Source organism: Salvelinus alpinus, chromosome 1 (assembly GCF_045679555.1).
Source record: "Salvelinus alpinus chromosome 1, SLU_Salpinus.1, whole genome shotgun sequence".
NCBI lineage: Eukaryota > Metazoa > Chordata > Actinopteri > Salmoniformes > Salmonidae > Salvelinus > Salvelinus alpinus.
Genome location: NC_092086.1, coordinates 36,344,639 through 36,361,971, shown reverse-complemented (window position 1 = coordinate 36,361,971; position 17,333 = coordinate 36,344,639). Strand labels below are relative to the sequence as shown.

Here is a 17,333-nt window from a genome sequence, read left to right as displayed (position 1 = left end):
GGAGCCAGCAATTTATTGCAGTTAAAGAGACATCAACAAGTCACTCCTCTGAGTCAGCATGCCTTGCAAAAGTAAAAGATAAGGAAGAAAAATACCCAACTTTATGACATGACTCATCCGTCTGAGATTGTCATCTGCCTAGCCCACCTTTGTCATTGATGCAGTACATCTGTACAGTTATTATCTTATGTTGACTTGCCCATGACTGAGAGGCAGTATATACATCATGTTGTTAAGCATGTCTTAATGAATTGGTGCAGTCTGATTCCGATAGGTAAAAACTGCAATCTTGCATACCAAACATTCATTTTGACAGCATTCCTAGTACAAAAATGGCAAACTATGCAATGGACAGACAATTGTCCATTGTTTTAAAATACAGCTACTGCAATTGTTTTTTGCTACAAAGTTGGATTGTTCATTGCAGTGTCACCAATAACGACCCAAACCTCACCTATATGTCTATAGTATTTGCCATTCAAACAGATTATCAATAATCTCAAAGAAGGGAAGAAGAAAGGGAAAGGATGGATGCATTTCAAAAGTATTGGAACAGGTCCCTGGTAGTATTTTCTTCCTGCTTTTTCTCGCTCCTCCCACCTCTGGTTACACCAACCAAAAGCATTTCTCTGCTCATACGCTTTAGCTAGCTAGTTAGCATTTTTAGCATCTGTGTTACACAATCGTGTCGTTAGGTCAAACCTGAATCAGCTCATCGAGAAGAAGGAACTAGCAAGCTAGCTAATTTCTTCAACAGCCATGGGTGTGCAAGTCAAAGTCGAATACTGGTATGTTTATTTTCCATTTGTTGGATTATTCTCCCTTTTTTTAAGCAGCTCCCATGCGTGCTAGGTAGCTACTGTAGCTACAGTAACTAGCAGCTCGAACCAGCCACCTTCATAGCGCAGAGTGCCCACTCTTTTATTATGAAACGGGCTATGTTTTATGCTAGCTAACGTTAGTTGATGAATGTTTACTTTAGACATTGCTTGGACATTTCCCCCCAACTACTTTAGGGTTAATTATTCATCACTAAGCCATGTTTTTGTTTTGTCGTTGTCTTTAGCGGTGGATGAGGGTACGAGCCCCGCTATCAGGAGCTCGCGCGGGTAGTCACCGCGGAATTCACTGAAGCGGAAGTGTCGGGCTTCGTAGGAAGGCAAGGTAAGTTGGTCCTTTCCACATAGCCTACTACAGACAATACAGGTATGTACAGTGTTGATAAGTACACTAATAATGTGAAGCATTTTGACATCGTTACATGTTCTTTCTTCTGTGTAGCTATATACTCACTGGACAGTTTATTAGAAAGGTGTGTGTCACCCTCATGCCGAGTTAGTGCAAAGGCTGAGTGAGTAATGACAGTGCCACACGCACTGCCACACGGACCCCCCCTTTGCCTCCAGAACGCCCTGAATTATTTGGGGGAATGGATTCTTCAAGTCGGACACATTCCAAAGGGATGTTGGTCAACACTGATGCGACGGCATCATGCAGTTGCTGCAGATTGGATCGTGGTATACCACCACCATCAGCCTGTACCATTGACACCAGGCAGGATGGGTCCATGGACTCATGCTGCTTACGCCAAATCCTAACTCTGCCATCAGCATAAAGCAACAGGAACCGGGATTCGTCGGACCAGGTGATGTTTTTCCACTTCTCAATTGTCCAGTGTTGGCGATCGCGTGCCCACTGGAGACGTTTCTTCTTGTTTTTAACTGATAGGAGTGGAACCCGGTGTGGATGTCTGCTGCAACAGCCCATCCGTGACAAGGATTGATGAGATGTGCGTTCTAAAATGCCATTCTACACACCACTGTTGTACTGGGCCGTTATTTGGCTGTTTGTGGCCCGCCTGTTAGCTTTTCCTTTGACCTCTCATCACTGAGCTGTATTTGCCCACAGCACTGCCGCTGACTGGATTGTTTTGGTTTGTTGCAACATTCTGGGGAAACCCTAGACACTGTTGTCGTTGAAAAGCCCAGGAGGCCGTTTCTGAAATGCTCGATCCGATGTGCTTGGCACCAACGATCATACCGCACTCAAAGTCACTTAGGTCACTCGTTTTGCCCATTCTTCTAACATCCAATCACACAGCAACTGAATGCCTCTGCCGGTCTGCCTGCTTTATACAGCTAGCCACGGCCACATGACTCACTGTCTGTAGAAGTGAACCATTTTCTGGGTGGTGTACCTAATAAACTGTCTGGTGAGTGTATGTCTCTACTATATTCTCAGACTACATTGTTTTCCTTGATTTGATGCTTTTGTTTCTGCAGGCAGTTTTGAGATTGAGATCAACGGGCAAGTCGTTTTCTCCAAGCTCGAAACAAGCGGCTTCCCATATGAAGACGACGTAAGTTGTTAACTTCTTACAAGGCTGTCATTTTAATGTCTGACACACTGTGTGTGTCAACTGCCAATGACTACCCCCAATGACACAAGATGTCTTGTCCCCCTGCAGATCATGGACGCTATACAGAAAGCCCATGATGGCAAGCCAGTGGAGAAGATCACCAAGAGCCGCCCGCCTTGTGTCATCCTGTAGATCTCCTCTCCCTCTATTCTCCAACCCTGCCCTCTCCTGACAGCAGCATGCTGAAGACAGGACAGTGCGCATCCATCACTGCCACTGTCATTACTCACTCAGCCTTTGCACTAACCGGGCATGAGGGTGACACACAACTCTCTGTTGAAACTACACTAGCAGAGTTGGACTAAGACCACTGCCTTTGATTTAGAGTACAACCTGTCGTAAGGTTTTGTTGTGCCTTCTCTCTCCCCTCTCTCTCTGCTCCCATTGAGGTGTTCCAGGACTTATATGATTACTGTAGCCCAAAGCTGAAAGGTTTATAGTATGATGACCCCGGTCCTGGCAGCTCCTATGTTATGGGATCAGAGAAATGGAGGAGACCGTAAGATCGAGGGGCAGACGGGTTGGGGGGAGCACCCTATTATATTCCAAAAGCCTCATTGCCTGGCAGACAGTTACTGCCTGATTGTTCTAATTCCTCTCAAATAATACAGCACCATCATTGGCCAGACATAAACAAAGTTTTGATGAATGTAAAAGATAAATGTTATTGAGTACCAAAAGCAAGAAGGGAAGGAGCTCAATTATTTTCAGCCCTCTGAAAATAATTCTATCACCTAGCTCTAAGCATCATAAGCCCTGTTTCACAACTTGTATCCTGTACCCTACTATGATGATGAATGTGCTGCTTAAACCTGTCAATGCAATGTTTGTCAATTTATTTAATAAGATGTGTTCTAAAGTGGAGACACTAAACAAGGTTGAAGCTTAGACTTTTAATGTTTTTTTGTGTTCAGTTCTGTCACTACAACTTTTATTTATCTTTAAAACGAGTGTATCTCAATGTCGGAACTTGGATGTAATCAGGTTTTTTTTCTTCAGTTTTGTCCATCTTATAGCTAATCTGCCTGGAGCATTCCAGGCAGTGTCTTTAACAGTGAACTATATCTCTGTTTTGAACTGTTCTCTAGCCGAAACGTGAGAAACACCGTAGTAGCCAAACCTCTTGTGAATTTGCAATTGTATACTGCCACTGAATCATAGATAATGCATTTTCATTGACTCAGTGGCTTTTATATATGATCAGCTTTACTATTAGTAGAGCTGACCTTGCAAGTAGATAAATCCTTCGTTGTTTTGAAAGCCATCTCTCACTGGTCTGTCTATCACTAACGACACCTCATCAGCCTCTGTTTATGCGCACAGTTTATTGAAAATCATCTCTGAATACTATTTTTTTCTGTTTCCCAGGGCTGTCAAGTATGATACCCATTAGGAGAACTTCTATCACAAAATAAAGTTATGGATTATTTAACTGTATAAATATGTTAGTATTGTCTTAACTTGTCATGCTCAAAACTACTTAACATGCTTTTTCTTCTCTTTGTTTCACTTCTGTAATAACTACTCAACTCCATTAGAATGGAGAACATGTCCGTTCCAAAGGGCTATGTGACAACATATTACCATATTATTAGAGTATTGGCTCATTCACAGGTCTGAACTCTCCATACAGTACGTCCCCATGGCAACATAGCACCTCAGGTGTGTTACTCAGGTCTCAGTAATTACTCTCTTGTTGATGCTCACATTCAGACATCGAATGCCACTGTCATGTGATCATTCTATAGGGGGAACAGCTGTAGGCTACACCCACGCTGTAATGTCAACACAGAGCCAGCCATGACAACTGCAGTAGGAAGAGAAAAGCCTTTGGAGCAAGAAGCATCTTGGTACGTTTGCATTGATCAAACCCTGCTGACTGGCTACAGTAAAGTGTGTCCGAGTTTTTCTTCCTGTATTGAATGTGTTAAGCAGGTTTGCGGTCAATTTTAATTAATTAGATTCAGGAAGTAAACTGAAATTATAATTCCACATTGAATAGATGTTCAGGGCAATTGGAATTTACATTTCAGTTTTCTTCCTGAGTTAACTGGTGTTCAGCTCAAAATACCACTGCCATCAAGCTAGCTATGTACTTCTGTTAACTGAAATGTTTCCAACTCATTCTGAGTAGGAATAGATCCTCTCAGATATGACATTTTGTGGAGGTGTTGTTCCTGCATGTTATGGTCTTGACATGGAATCCAATACCCTGCCCAGCTATATTATTGTCTCAATACACGTTTCAATGTTTTTCTAGAACTTATCCATTACTATAGAAAATGATAGAAACTTCAAATAACTCAGGATGATGAGCCTTTGGTGTCTCGATTGTCAATGGTTTTTGTTTTTGCAATGTTTTATTGTTTACATGAAAAGACAGTTAACTATCATGTAGTAACTTGCCTGTTTCAGTTGATCACTGGCCCAACCCTACCTGGGACAGTAAACGTGTAATCCAATATACCCTATTAGACTTACTTATAACTAAGGAGGCAGGTTACGATTGCTGCTATTGTATTTTCATATTGAGGTTTCTTACTCCTCCAACCTCAGTCATCCGGGCAAAACACCTTTACATCAGCGAAGCACAATCAAGAAGAAAGGAGTGAGAAGAAGAATCTGGGTCAAAAGCCATGGGTGTGGTGCAGATCAGAGTGGAGTACTGGTAGGTTTATATTCATTTATATCTGGGAGGATGCGTTTGTTTAACAAAGAGGCCGGAAACTGGAAGTCATGGAACATTTCCATTATGCAAACTATGGAAATATGGCAACTGCCATACCTTTTAACACTCAGGTTGAGTCTGTATGTTGTATGTTTTTATGCCGTTTTAATTATTCATCACAGTTTTGGTTTTCTATCACTGTTTCAGTGGCCAATGAGGGTACGAACCCCGCTACAAGAAACTTCAGCAGGCTGTCGCTGTGGAGTTTCCTGAGGCGGAGGTGTCAGGCTTTGTAGGACGAAAAGGTCAGCTGGATAACCAATCAATCACATTTATTTTATAAAGCCCTTTTTACATCAGCTGTTGTCACAAAGTGCTATACAGAAACACAGCCTAAATCCCCAAAGAGCAAGCAATGCAGATGTAGAAGCACAGTGGCTACAGTGAAATGTATTGTTGTAATATATGTTGTAATATTTACCTATTCTTTTTGGTAAAATACCAGTTTTCATACCTGTTTTGTGTATGTGTCCATCAAGGTTAAACCTACATTTGTTTTGAAGAGAAGTGTGATGCTGTTGTTTCTGCAGGCAGCTTTGAGTTGGAGATCAACGGGGAGCTGGTCTTCTCCAAGCTGGAAACAGGTGGCTTCCCCATGGAAAAGGATGTGAGTAAAGGAAGCTTTCTCCTCTGAAGTTGCAGAACTGTCAACTTCAGACAGTTTGTTTACATCACTGAAATTGACACAAATGTTTTGAAATTGACACAAATGGTCTCAACAATGTGTATGCCCCTTCAGGTCAGGGACGCTCTCCAGAACACCTATGATGGCAAGCAAGTGGAAAAGTGGACCAGAAATCGCTCACCTTGTGTCATCCTGTAGATCTCAGTTCCCTCCATCCTCCAACAGTTATCACTCAGACCAATGCTGCTGTCTGTCACCACTCACACAGCAGAGACTCCTTTCTGTTCCTTCTCTCTCTCTGCTCCCATTGCAGTGTTCCAGGACATTATATGATTACTGTAGCCCAAAGCTGAAAGGTTTATAGTATGATGACCCCAGTCCTGGCAGCTCCTATGTTATGGGATCAGAGAAAGGGAGGACATGTGAAGTCTGGTTGGGTGGAACTTCCTTACTCCAGATCTTCCATGCCTATCTGTTTACAGCACCATCATCAGCCAGATAAACGATCAATTTGAGCTGCTGAAGCCTGTCTCGCGTTGTGTTACTGTGTATTGATCTCCCATATTGCAACTGATGCTTTGCAATTAGCTTTAAGTAGAACTGGTCAGTTGTGTAGATTAATTGCTAGTTATGGTAATGAAGGCCACCACCCACTGGTCTGTCTGCTACACTAACGAGACATCAGCCCATGTTCATCACACGCCATTTGAATTATCATCGCTGAATACTGTTATTGATTGCTGATGACAATGTTTGTTACCCACTGGGAGGACTTCAATCTCAAAATAAAATGACATTGTTTGTTTTCTTCCTAATTGTTGTCATGTTCAGAACCCAGGCTTTACTGGCAACACAGGAGGAAGGAGGAGACCGCAACCCATACAGACACTTGTTTTCACTGAGGCACATTTGTACACTAGAGGGTGACACAGGCAAAATCCTTTGCCTACAGCTTTCTATTACTTGCCATACTCAACTCAGTGTTAAAAAGTCCTATTCTGTAAAGTGATATTTGCTGAATTAGTTTTCACATGTATCTGACTTCTACAGTATGTTCTGCGTTGTGTACTGTCTGTTGAATTCCTTTTGCTTGGTTGATGGTTTTGCACTTTGGCCCTTTATGAGTTTCTGCTCCTTGGGTGGTAAGTGGCTGACACTGGCTAGGTGGGTCCAGGGTACAGGCTCTGGTAAGGAGTGATAATTCATGCAAGCCTGCTTGCTCTATGCCTGATAGAGCCTATCGTCTCAGTCTATGAGCTCCATACTACTGTCACCATCTCTGCCGCCCATTTTGTGCCACACAATTCCCCCATCAGAACTTTATGAATTGAAGCATTCAAAATTAGCATTGTATAATTCATACATGATTGGGTTGCCATGATAATTTTTGCAAGAGACCCCTCCATACCAGTCAACAGTAATTTCTCAACTCTGTGAAGTATGAATTTTTATGGTGTTATTGGTTTGTCATATGATTTGTTAGAGGAGATTCCCTCCTGCATTGGTTTCGATCAATTATGAAGCTGGCAAGTGACTGTATGTCACAAGAAGGATGCAACCAACAGCCTCTTTAGTTTGTCAATATTGTAGCTAATGGCCGGGAATACATTGTTCCTTGTGGGGATTGAACCAAGGACACCATGACTCCCAAGACAAACAATCCCAAGAGAATTATGTCCTCATCTATGTTCTGCATATTACATACGATAATGCTAAAGAGGTACAGTACAGAGGCAGATGGACCTCCACTATTGATAACTGCCCTGTGCCACAGCAAAATCGCTATTTTCTCTATCCCTGTCCGTCTCTCTCTCTCTCTCTCAGGCTTCTCCCCTTTTGATTTGTCCTATTATTTATTGTTTTCTCAGTAATTCAATACCTTTGATACTCCCTCAACAAGACACACTATTATCATTCCCAGAATGCTTCAGTTCCTGCTTATAACATTTAATTTACATATACATAACATAAAAGGCTGATCAGATCACATGTTCACAATGAGTACATTACAATACCATTTAGCTCTGAGACAGGTGCCATAAATTGAATGGGAAATAGCATAGGCGCTATAGTAAATGGGGAAAAATAGTGAATGCAAAAGCCCAAGTGCAGTGAACATCTAGAGCCCTGAAATTCAACTTGAAGCCTTGAAGACAGTTCCACTCCATTTTTTCATTGTTCCCCTCTAATAAGGGACCGATTTAGACCTGGGACACCAGGTGGGTGCAATTAATTATCAGGTAGAACAGAAAACCATCAGGCTCCGGACCTCATAGGGTAAGAGATGAGTACCCCTGCTCTAAAGTAAACACATGGGTGTGGTCCACTGCTTATCTAGTAACCCCTCTGTCATGAGCATGGATGAACACACTGTCATATTTCTCATTTCCAATTCATGCTTTTCACAGATTGATTTAGTATTAATTGACTACTGGCAAGAATGGTGGTGGAGCATCAATAACATTTGCGTTTAAAGTAACAACAGTTGTTGAGTGGTGACAGGGGATGTTATTGATTTCCTCAAAGTTACCTTGCCAAAAAAAAGAAAGATCCAACAAGCATTGAGCCAGTTAATAAAAATGTATTTCATACCGGGCTTTACGGTTTTTCAATTACAAGGGCCAGCATTTACAGTAGTATAAACATTTTGTTATTTCCCTTACAGGAGGTGCACAAAATAGAGAAAGTTCCTCACGCAAAGCTGGAGAGATCGTTCATACAGATATTCAGATACAAATACAGATACAGTATGTTGCGTGTTTTGTAGAATCAGAGCAAATGGAAATAGAGTTAAATATTTCAATCTCTGTTCATCTGATTAAAAGTCCGGATGGATGACCCTCTCCTGTCTGATAGAGGTATGTTACAGGTCACCCACAGACCCCCACCATCAGGCTCTCTGTATTTGGATACACAAGATATATTTACTTGTTTCATCGTATGTTGCTGTCATGAGTTTCTAGTGTTTGAAAACCAAGACCCAATCAAGGTCCTAAATGGATCAAGGTTGATCAGATGGTCTGAACATTAAGCCACAGGGTGATGGGGGAGTTACAGTAGGTCATACAGTATGGCATGTGTCAGTGGGGGCCTGGGTAACACTTTATTTGGATAGTCCATTTGTAGATGCTATACGGACTATCTACAGACTATCAGTAACATTTCAACTAACTATCTACTAACCCTAGCTCTAACCTTAACCATTATCCTAACCCTAAACTTAACTCTAACCCTAACCTTACTCTAACCCTTATTCTTAACCTAACCCTAACCGTAATCTTAGCAAGGAGTTGCTTATTAACAGATTGTTGATAGTATGACCATCTGTAGACCATCTACTGATGGAAAATCCGGACTATCCAAATAAAGTGTGACCGAGGCCTGCTTATAGGTTTGGCAGCTCTTAATGGAAAAAGTTGAATTTAATAATAAAACCCACTCAAGGTCATCATGAGGGGGAATCCCTCCTTTCATAGAAGGGAATCCCTAGTACGTAAACAAGAGGACGTCAGAAGTCAAGATGCTCACGTCCTGATAGAGTGCCCCCCTTGCATACCCCCTTTCCCCTCCATGCAGGGTGAAGCTGGTCCTGTTGGTCCATACAGGTTTGGTCTCTCTGGCACCCTGTGCCCTGACTTGGCAGCATTCCAAACAGAGAGGGCGGAGGGGAGAGAGGAGGGTTGGGATATCCCTGGCCCAAGGTGGGCCACATCGATAGGGCTGTTTGTCTGTCACACAGGCCTTATCTCTCTATCCCCTTTGGTGCTGAACGTAGTACAGCGTTTCTTGCCCCGTCGTACTTTCAAATGGGTGTTCCCTCCATTTCTCTCTTTCTCTCTCTCTGCCTCTCCATCAGCCCCAGGTCACTCTATCATTGGGTACGTTTACGTCAGCATCGTGGCGATCAACCTATTTCTACTGCCACAGACTAGGCTGGATCACCTTGGTGCAGGTAAGGGTGTGGCCTCCCAGGTCGGGGGTCCTTTACTGGGGGTCTGTCATTGAGGGGGCTTGGGGGTCAGTGGTATTGAGTGGAGTACAGGTGAGAAAAGGTGGGGATTTGAATGAAACATGCGACAGATAACTTTATCTAACTTTCCATGTATCTGAGGTTTATACTAAAATTGTATCATATATGCCTATCAGTGAGAATACATTTTTGGAATGACATAGCTGCAAGTTGGAGTTTGTCTTTCTACAACCCAAGTCTCTCAATTAGTCTGTTGCTAACTAACCGTACAATGACCCAGGTGCTTTTTCCTTGTTTGTAATTGGTACAAAAATGACTGTAAAATCTAACCAGCATTATGTGTGAGTTGTATAGTACAATTTAAGGTCTGTAGTGTTTGGTTGTGGACCGTGATGTTTCAAATAACAGCTAACATCACACTTCTCTTCATCAGTTTAATTAGTGATGGTATATGTGAAGAAAGTTGACTTTTTAAAGTTTTCCCGCTCACCTTAATTTAGTGGTCAACGGAGGTTTAAAAAACTCAGGGTCACAAGGTTTGAGAGACTTTGGCGGTAGTGAACAGTGTCTTATCTGTCCATCAGCCTCTGTTGTTCCAATGTTATACACATTTGCATAGTATTTCTAATCAACATTGTTTTATGTGTATTTGGAGCACTACATGTTCATTGTGTAACCAGATATATGAAGACACAATTTTAAGTTAATACACATTAAAATATTCTACTTCTCACTTTACACTTAAAGATTTGTATTGCCTGTCATTGTACTACCAGCCTTTTTTTCTTTACTGTTTTTGGAGTAGAGTAGAACAGTTAAATTACAAGTTACTGTACCAAATAGTTGTTACAGTATGAATTGTAATATTGTAAGTTACTGTAATAGATGACTAGAGCACTAGGGTGTCTGTCTGGCCTGAGGAGGGCGTAAACCAGAGATAAGACTCTGTGAGTCTCCTACTCAAACCACTGCAAGGGCCACACTGTCTCAACGGCTGACTCATGGTTAGGAGCCCGGCTCATAGGGGCTGTGACATGAGCTGGTGGTATCTTGATTAAATGGGCCTCAAAATGTGTCATAAGTCTGTTTATAAGGCTTACTTGTGTAGAGGTTCATATGCCCTGTTGGTTGGGCTTGTGACACATTGTGACCAATTTGGGTTCACTGTGTGTATGAGTAGCCCATGAAAACATGACAAAAACAGTCCATTTAGAGTTGACACCAGATTACCCCAGATAAAGTTTACCCCAGATTAGCCCAGTTAGAGTTTACCCCAGAGTAACCCAGTCAGAGTTTACCACAGATGACCCCAGTCAGAGTTTACCCCAGATTACCCCAATTAGAGTTTACCCCAGATTACCCCAATTAGAGTTTACCCCAGAATACCCCAGTCAGAGTTTACCCCAGATTAACCCAGTCAGAGTTTATCCCAGATTACCCCAATTAGAGGTTACTCCAGATTACCCCAGTCAGAGTTTACCCCAGATTAACCCAGTCAGAGTTTACCCCAGATTACCCCAATTAGAGTTTACCCCATATTACCCCAATTAGAGTTTACCCCAGATTACCCCAGTCAGAGTTTACCCCAGATTACCCCAGTTATAGAACTGATGCAGGGGCAGTTGAGTCTCAGGTATTCCCAGAATTATTCTTCAGGCCCAGGGCCATAAGCCCCTCCCCCTCCCCCAAAATGGTCAAGATAGAGCTGAGAGGTCTAGACTAGAGCACGGTCTTATTCGATGTCACTGTTGAACCATTGATTGTGACATTAGAGGGAATCCCCTAATATCCCCCCTCTATATGAGAGCGGGCTGGCATTCCTTAGCTCTTCGGAGACAAAGTCATTGGTATGTTTATATTTATAAGACCATACTGAGACAGCTCCCTTTTCACCTGTGTACCTACATTGTCCAGAAGAACAATGACAACTATCGCCTGCGCTCACATGTGCATTGTTGACTGTGCCTTAGGCCCGTACAGAGCTAGAGGAAAAAGGTTCATTGCTTTTTAATTTTTAATTTTATTTAACTAGGCAAGTCAGTTAAGAACAAATTCTTATTTACAATGACGGCCTACCAAAAGGCAAAAGGCCTCCTGCGGGGACGGGGGCCTGGGATAAAATAAAAAAATACAATAGAAATATAGGACAAAACACACATCACAACAAGAGAGACACAACCCTACATAAAGAGAGACCTAAGACAACAACATAACAAGGCAGCAAAACATGACAACACAGCATGGTAGCAACATAACATGACAACAACATGGTAGCAACACAACATGGTAGCAGTACAAAAACATGGTAGAAACATTATTGGGCAAAGTCAACAGCACAAAGGTCAAGAAGGTAGAGACAACAATACATCACACAAAGCAGCCACAACTGCCTGTAAGAGTGTTCATGATTGAGTCTTTGAATGAAGAGATTGAGATAACGGTCCAGTTTGAGTGTTTCAGCTCGTTCCAGTCGCTAGCTGCAGCGAACTGAGAAGAGGAGCGACCCAGGGATGTGTGTGCTTTGGGGATCTTTAACAGAATGTGGACTGGCAGAATGGGTGTTGTATGTGGAGAATGAGGGCTGCAGTAGATATCTCAGATAGGGGGGAGGCCTAAGAGGGTTTTATAAATAAGCATCAACCAGTGGGTCTTGCAACGGGTATACAGAGATGACCAGTTTACAGAGGAGTAGAGAGTGCAGTGATGTGTCCTATAAGGAGCATTGGTGGCAAATCTGATGGCCGAATGGTAAAGAACATCTAGCCGCTCGAGAGCACCCTTACCTGCCGATCTACAAATTATGTCTCTGTAATCTAGCTTGGGTAGGATGGTCATCTGAATCAGGGTTAGTATGGCAGCTGGGGTGAAAGAGGAGCAATTATGATAGAGGAAACCAAGTCTAGATTTAACTTTAGCCTGCAGCTTTGATATGTGCTGAGAAAAGGACAGTGCACCGTCTAGCCATATTTCCAAGTACTTGTATGAGGTGACTACCTCAAGCTCTAAACCCTCAGAGGTTGTAATCACACCTGTGGGGAGAGGGGCATTCTTCTTACCAAACCACATGACCTTTGTTTTGGAGGTGTTCAGAACAAGGTTAAGGGTAGAGAAAGCTTGTTGGACACTAAGAAAGCTTTGTTGTAGAGCATTTAACACAAAATCTGGGGAGGGTTCTCTGGCCCTTCCATTTGGAACAAGCTTCAAGAAGTCCTGGAAATTACAAGAGCTCCTACATTTAAATTTGTTTAAAGCAAGGGTAAACACTATGATATAAAATGAAGTGAGGGGCTGTCAGTGTTTTGACCCTTAGTTGCACGACACTTCCCTAAACCATGTTGTTGCTCAATGTGTACATTTATTTTTTGAAACTGTAGTGTTTTGATTTTTTGGCCAGGTCTCTCTTGTAAGAGATTGTTCATTTCAATGGTAAAATAAAGGTCAAATGCATGTCTGTATTTCATGTGTCTAATTCTAGTGTGTTTGTGTTTATTAATTTATGTCAATGTGCATTCACATTACAGGGTATGCACAAACGTTGCTGAAAGTTTAAGGACAGACGAAGCAAGCACTGACACACTCCAATGGAGAACGATCTGTCTTTTGGAGAGGTGGATAAAACACATTTTTATTGCAATAATGCAATAAATGGGATGGGGAAATATGAGTTGTCAATTCAAAGTATTTGTAACATTTTATTTACATCTTTTACTTTGACCCCCCCCCCCCCCCCTCTCTCTCTCTCTCTGATTCCATCCAGGATGTCATGTCCTATAAGGAGGAGAGTGACTCTGCTTTCCCTTCTCCGATCAGACCGTGAGTGCTCTCCCCTCTTAAAAGTTCATTTTTTAAGTCTAATTAGCATTTCCTCATACAAAAAGTCCAACCTGAACAATATTAGAAGGAATTAAATTAATGGGTGAAAGAGTCTAAAACAAGATTTTGTGAATGCAGCTACATCAAGTGGTTGTCTAGATTGTCAGTGAGAGTGATCAGAAGTAGGTCTACTGTAAATGATTATACAACACCACCCCCCACTGGTCTAAACCAGCATGACGTCCTTATCTGAGAAGGCAGGACTGATAATGCAGAGCTTGCCCAAGTCTCACTGAAGTCACCAATCTCTGGTAACACACCAGCGAATGATTCTGAGGCTACAGAATATACAGACGTCATACAGGCTTTTGCTGCCCCTTTTGGCCAGAACACTAAACACCAGGAGCTGCAGGTACTTCATGAAAGAAAGGAACACAACCTGGCCTGTTGTCTGTAAGATCTGGTGAGACATGGACAGGTGTTGAGGAGCAGCACACCTGCGTCCCGTGCCCCCCCTCACTAACCTGGTTCTCCCCCCTCCCTTTCCCTCCCCAGGACCCCACCGGGCCACAGTGGCAACTATGACCTGGAGCAGAGCAGGCAGGAAGAGGACAGCAACCAGGCCATCCAGAGCATCGTCATTCACACTGACCCAGAGGGTGAGCACTAAACGCTCATCAACACATTCTCTCTACTCCCCTCTGTATGTCTCTCCTACACAAGTACACCTCCAATGGAGTGCTAGAACTGAACACTACCTCTCTGTATTTCAGCCTATCTGAACCTGAACACCAATGCCAACACCAGAGGGGATGCTCAGGTAAGCCCCATTTGTGGTATAGCTTCAAATAAACGGATACCTAGTATATTGACAAGGAAGTTGCCATTTTGAACCTGAGCATGATGTTGTGTGTGTGTGTGTCTCAGGCCTATGTAGAGCTGAATGAGCTCATGGGCAGCAGCTGGCAGGAGACTGGCCGCTGGGTGGGCTATGAGGAGAATTTGAACCCAGCAACGGGCAAGTGGGGCCCCTCCCACGTCTCGTACCTCACCTTTAAGAGTCTGATCCAGCTTCGCAAGATCATGAGCACAGGTGACTATCTGAACAAATTCACTGTGTTTATCACCCAATCTATAATAATTTCTTGACATAAGCTGGATAATTTCATGAGGTTATTAGCAAATGAATCTTTTCACAGAGCCACCATATGAAACCGTATTTCCAACAATAGATGGCAGGCAGCAACAGGCCATGTTTGACCTATCCCAAAACTCTGTCTGTGTGTTCAGGTGCGATCATTCTGGACCTGCAGGCCAGCAGTCTGTCTGCTGTGGCTGAGAAGGTTGTGGATGAATTGCAGAGCAAGGGTGAGATCCGTGCCACTGATAGAGATGGCCTGCTGAGGGCTCTACTGCAGAGACGCAGTCAGTCTGAGGGAGCTGGAGCTCAACCCCTGGGAGGAGACATCGAGATGCAGACCTTCTCTGTCACCAAGCAGGTAACACTAGGCTTAGGATCTATATCCCACCGCTAAATCTACATATCATTCCAGCACTTCATGACTTCATTCAACCTCTCTTCCTCTTTCTTTGATAAATCTATCTTTCTCTCCCAATATCTCACCAACTGACCTTCCTCCCTTCGCTTTTCAGAGAGATACAACTGATAGCGTGGAAGCCTCCATTGTCCTCTCAGGTAAGTCGTGTGTGAAAGTGAAATACAACTCACCACCAACTTTTTATATTTATTTTATTTAACTAGGCAAGTCAGTAAAGAACAAATTCTTATTTATAATGGCGGCCTACACCGGCCAAACCCGGACGACGCTGGGCCAATTGTGTGCCGCCCTATGGGACTCCCAATCACGGCCGGTTGTGATACCTCCTGGAATCGAACCAGGGTGTCTGTAGTAACGCCTCTAGTACTGAGATGCAGTGCCTTAGACCGCTGCGCCACTCGGGAGCCCAACTGGATACTCTGCCTGATTTGCCTATTCAACCATTTATTCTAAAGAATATGGAGACTGTAATCTAAGCTCTATGTGTGTGTGTTTGTTCCAGGGGTGATGGACTCCCTGGAGAAGCCTGCCGTGGCCTTCGTCAGGCTGGGGGACTCTGTGGTGATAGAGGGGGCCCTGGAGGCCCCTGTGCCGGTGCGCTTCGTCTTTGTGCTGGTGGGCCCCAGCCAGGGAGGAGTGGATTACCATGAGAGTGGCCGTGCCATGGCTGCCCTTATGGCTGACTGGGTGAGAAAATAGGAGTGGAAAGAGGGATGGGACTTATTAAGGCCAAGGAGCGCAAGGGGGGAGTGGAAGAATGAGGAGATGCTTCATAGTATCTAGATTAATGTTTTCAGTGTTTTACAATAGCTAACCATGCTCTCCCCACGTCTCCGGTCCTACAGGTCTTTAGTCTGGAGGCTTACCTAGCCCAGACTAACAAGGAATTGACCAATGCCATCGCTGATTTCATGGACTGCAGCATCGTCATCCCGCCCACTGAGATCCAGGACGAGCGCATGCTCCAGCCAATCATTGACTTCCAGAAGAAGATGCTGAAGGACAGACTCCGCCCCTCTGACACCCGAATCATATTTGGTGGCGGGGCCAAAGGTCAGTCACACAGACTAACCCTGTAGTTACAACTAATCTAAATCTACATATAACTTGTTAATTCAATTTCCAAATTAGGGATTGTTTACATTTGGCCTACATTTCCTTCTAATATGATTTTCCAAATAAAATTGATATTTAGAAAATACAGAGATTCTGGAGATTCTAGTCTAAACCCATCCAAAACACTTGCTCTGTCTGTGCTCATTTTGAGTCATTATTTGTTTTGTTTTTGTATCCAGCTGATGAGGCCGATGAGGAGCCAAGAGAAGACCCACTGGCCCGGACAGGCATTCCCTTCGGCGGGATGATAAAGGACATGAAGCGGCGGTACCGCCATTACATCAGTGACTTCACAGACGCCCTCGACCCCCAGGTCCTGGCTGCTGTCATCTTCATCTACTTCGCTGCCCTGTCCCCTGCCATCACCTTCGGAGGCCTGCTGGGTGAGTTCATGTCTGAAGGAGGGACCCACCTAGTATCATAGAGGACAGGAGCACTGACTGACTCTATATAGGATTTGTTGGTAGGCCTACATAACAGCGGTTATAATCATGCCCTTCATTCTCCTGACCTCTGCCTCCAGCCGATAAGACGGAGCACATGATGGGCGTGTCTGAGCTGATGATCTCCACCTGCGTCCAGGGCATCATCTTCGCCTTCATCGCAGCCCAGCCTACACTGGTCATCGGCTTCTCTGGACCACTGCTGGTGTTTGAGGAGGCCTTCTTTGCGGTATGTATCATAGAACTTTCACATAACAGTTCAGTGAGCCCTAGCTCTAACCCCTGATGACAGTATGCTGAGCCATCACTGCTTCATGTCCTCAGGATGTCAATCCTATTAGATATGATTTGCATTGACTATTATGATAACTAGGAATTTCAAAGTTACAATGCAAGTACATCATTAACATAAACAACTTATTTTTATAAATCCCATTGTCTAGTTCTGCAAGTCCCAGGAGATTGAGTACATTGTGGGCCGTATCTGGGTAGGCCTGTGGCTGGTGATCATCGTGGTGGTTATCGTGGCCGTGGAGGGCAGCTTCCTGGTCAAATTCATCTCCCGCTTCACGCAGGAGATCTTCTCCATCCTCATCTCCCTCATCTTCATCTACGAGACCTTCAGCAAGCTCGGCAAGGTACCACACATCACTCCACCTC

The 17,333-nt window shown here is 43.6% G+C and overlaps 1 protein-coding gene and 2 pseudogenes across 1 annotated transcript in view; all 3 read left to right on the top strand.

Annotated features, from left to right (window-relative positions):
- The first annotated feature begins 568 nt into the window (after positions 1 to 568).
- Positions 569 to 3,860, top strand: LOC139574510 (migration and invasion enhancer 1-like; annotated as a pseudogene).
- An 83-nt stretch (positions 3,861 to 3,943) lies between these two features.
- On the top strand, positions 3,944 to 6,587 carry LOC139574502 (migration and invasion enhancer 1-like; annotated as a pseudogene).
- A 2,982-nt stretch (positions 6,588 to 9,569) lies between these two features.
- The window catches only part of LOC139574408 (band 3 anion exchange protein), an 11,468-nt gene continuing 3,704 nt past the window's right edge, over positions 9,570 to 17,333 (top strand). Inside the window, exons 1-13 of the mRNA XM_071398945.1 lie at positions 9,570 to 9,724; positions 13,264 to 13,350; positions 13,500 to 13,555; positions 14,111 to 14,214; positions 14,329 to 14,375; positions 14,483 to 14,648; positions 14,846 to 15,054; positions 15,209 to 15,251; positions 15,617 to 15,801; positions 15,960 to 16,167; positions 16,410 to 16,613; positions 16,754 to 16,902; positions 17,117 to 17,311. Coding sequence (XP_071255046.1) covers positions 13,324 to 13,350; positions 13,500 to 13,555; positions 14,111 to 14,214; positions 14,329 to 14,375; positions 14,483 to 14,648; positions 14,846 to 15,054; positions 15,209 to 15,251; positions 15,617 to 15,801; positions 15,960 to 16,167; positions 16,410 to 16,613; positions 16,754 to 16,902; positions 17,117 to 17,311 — 1,593 coding nt within the window. The 5' untranslated portion in view covers positions 9,570 to 9,724; positions 13,264 to 13,323. The remainder of the gene's footprint in view (positions 9,725 to 13,263; positions 13,351 to 13,499; positions 13,556 to 14,110; positions 14,215 to 14,328; positions 14,376 to 14,482; positions 14,649 to 14,845; positions 15,055 to 15,208; positions 15,252 to 15,616; positions 15,802 to 15,959; positions 16,168 to 16,409; positions 16,614 to 16,753; positions 16,903 to 17,116; positions 17,312 to 17,333) is intronic.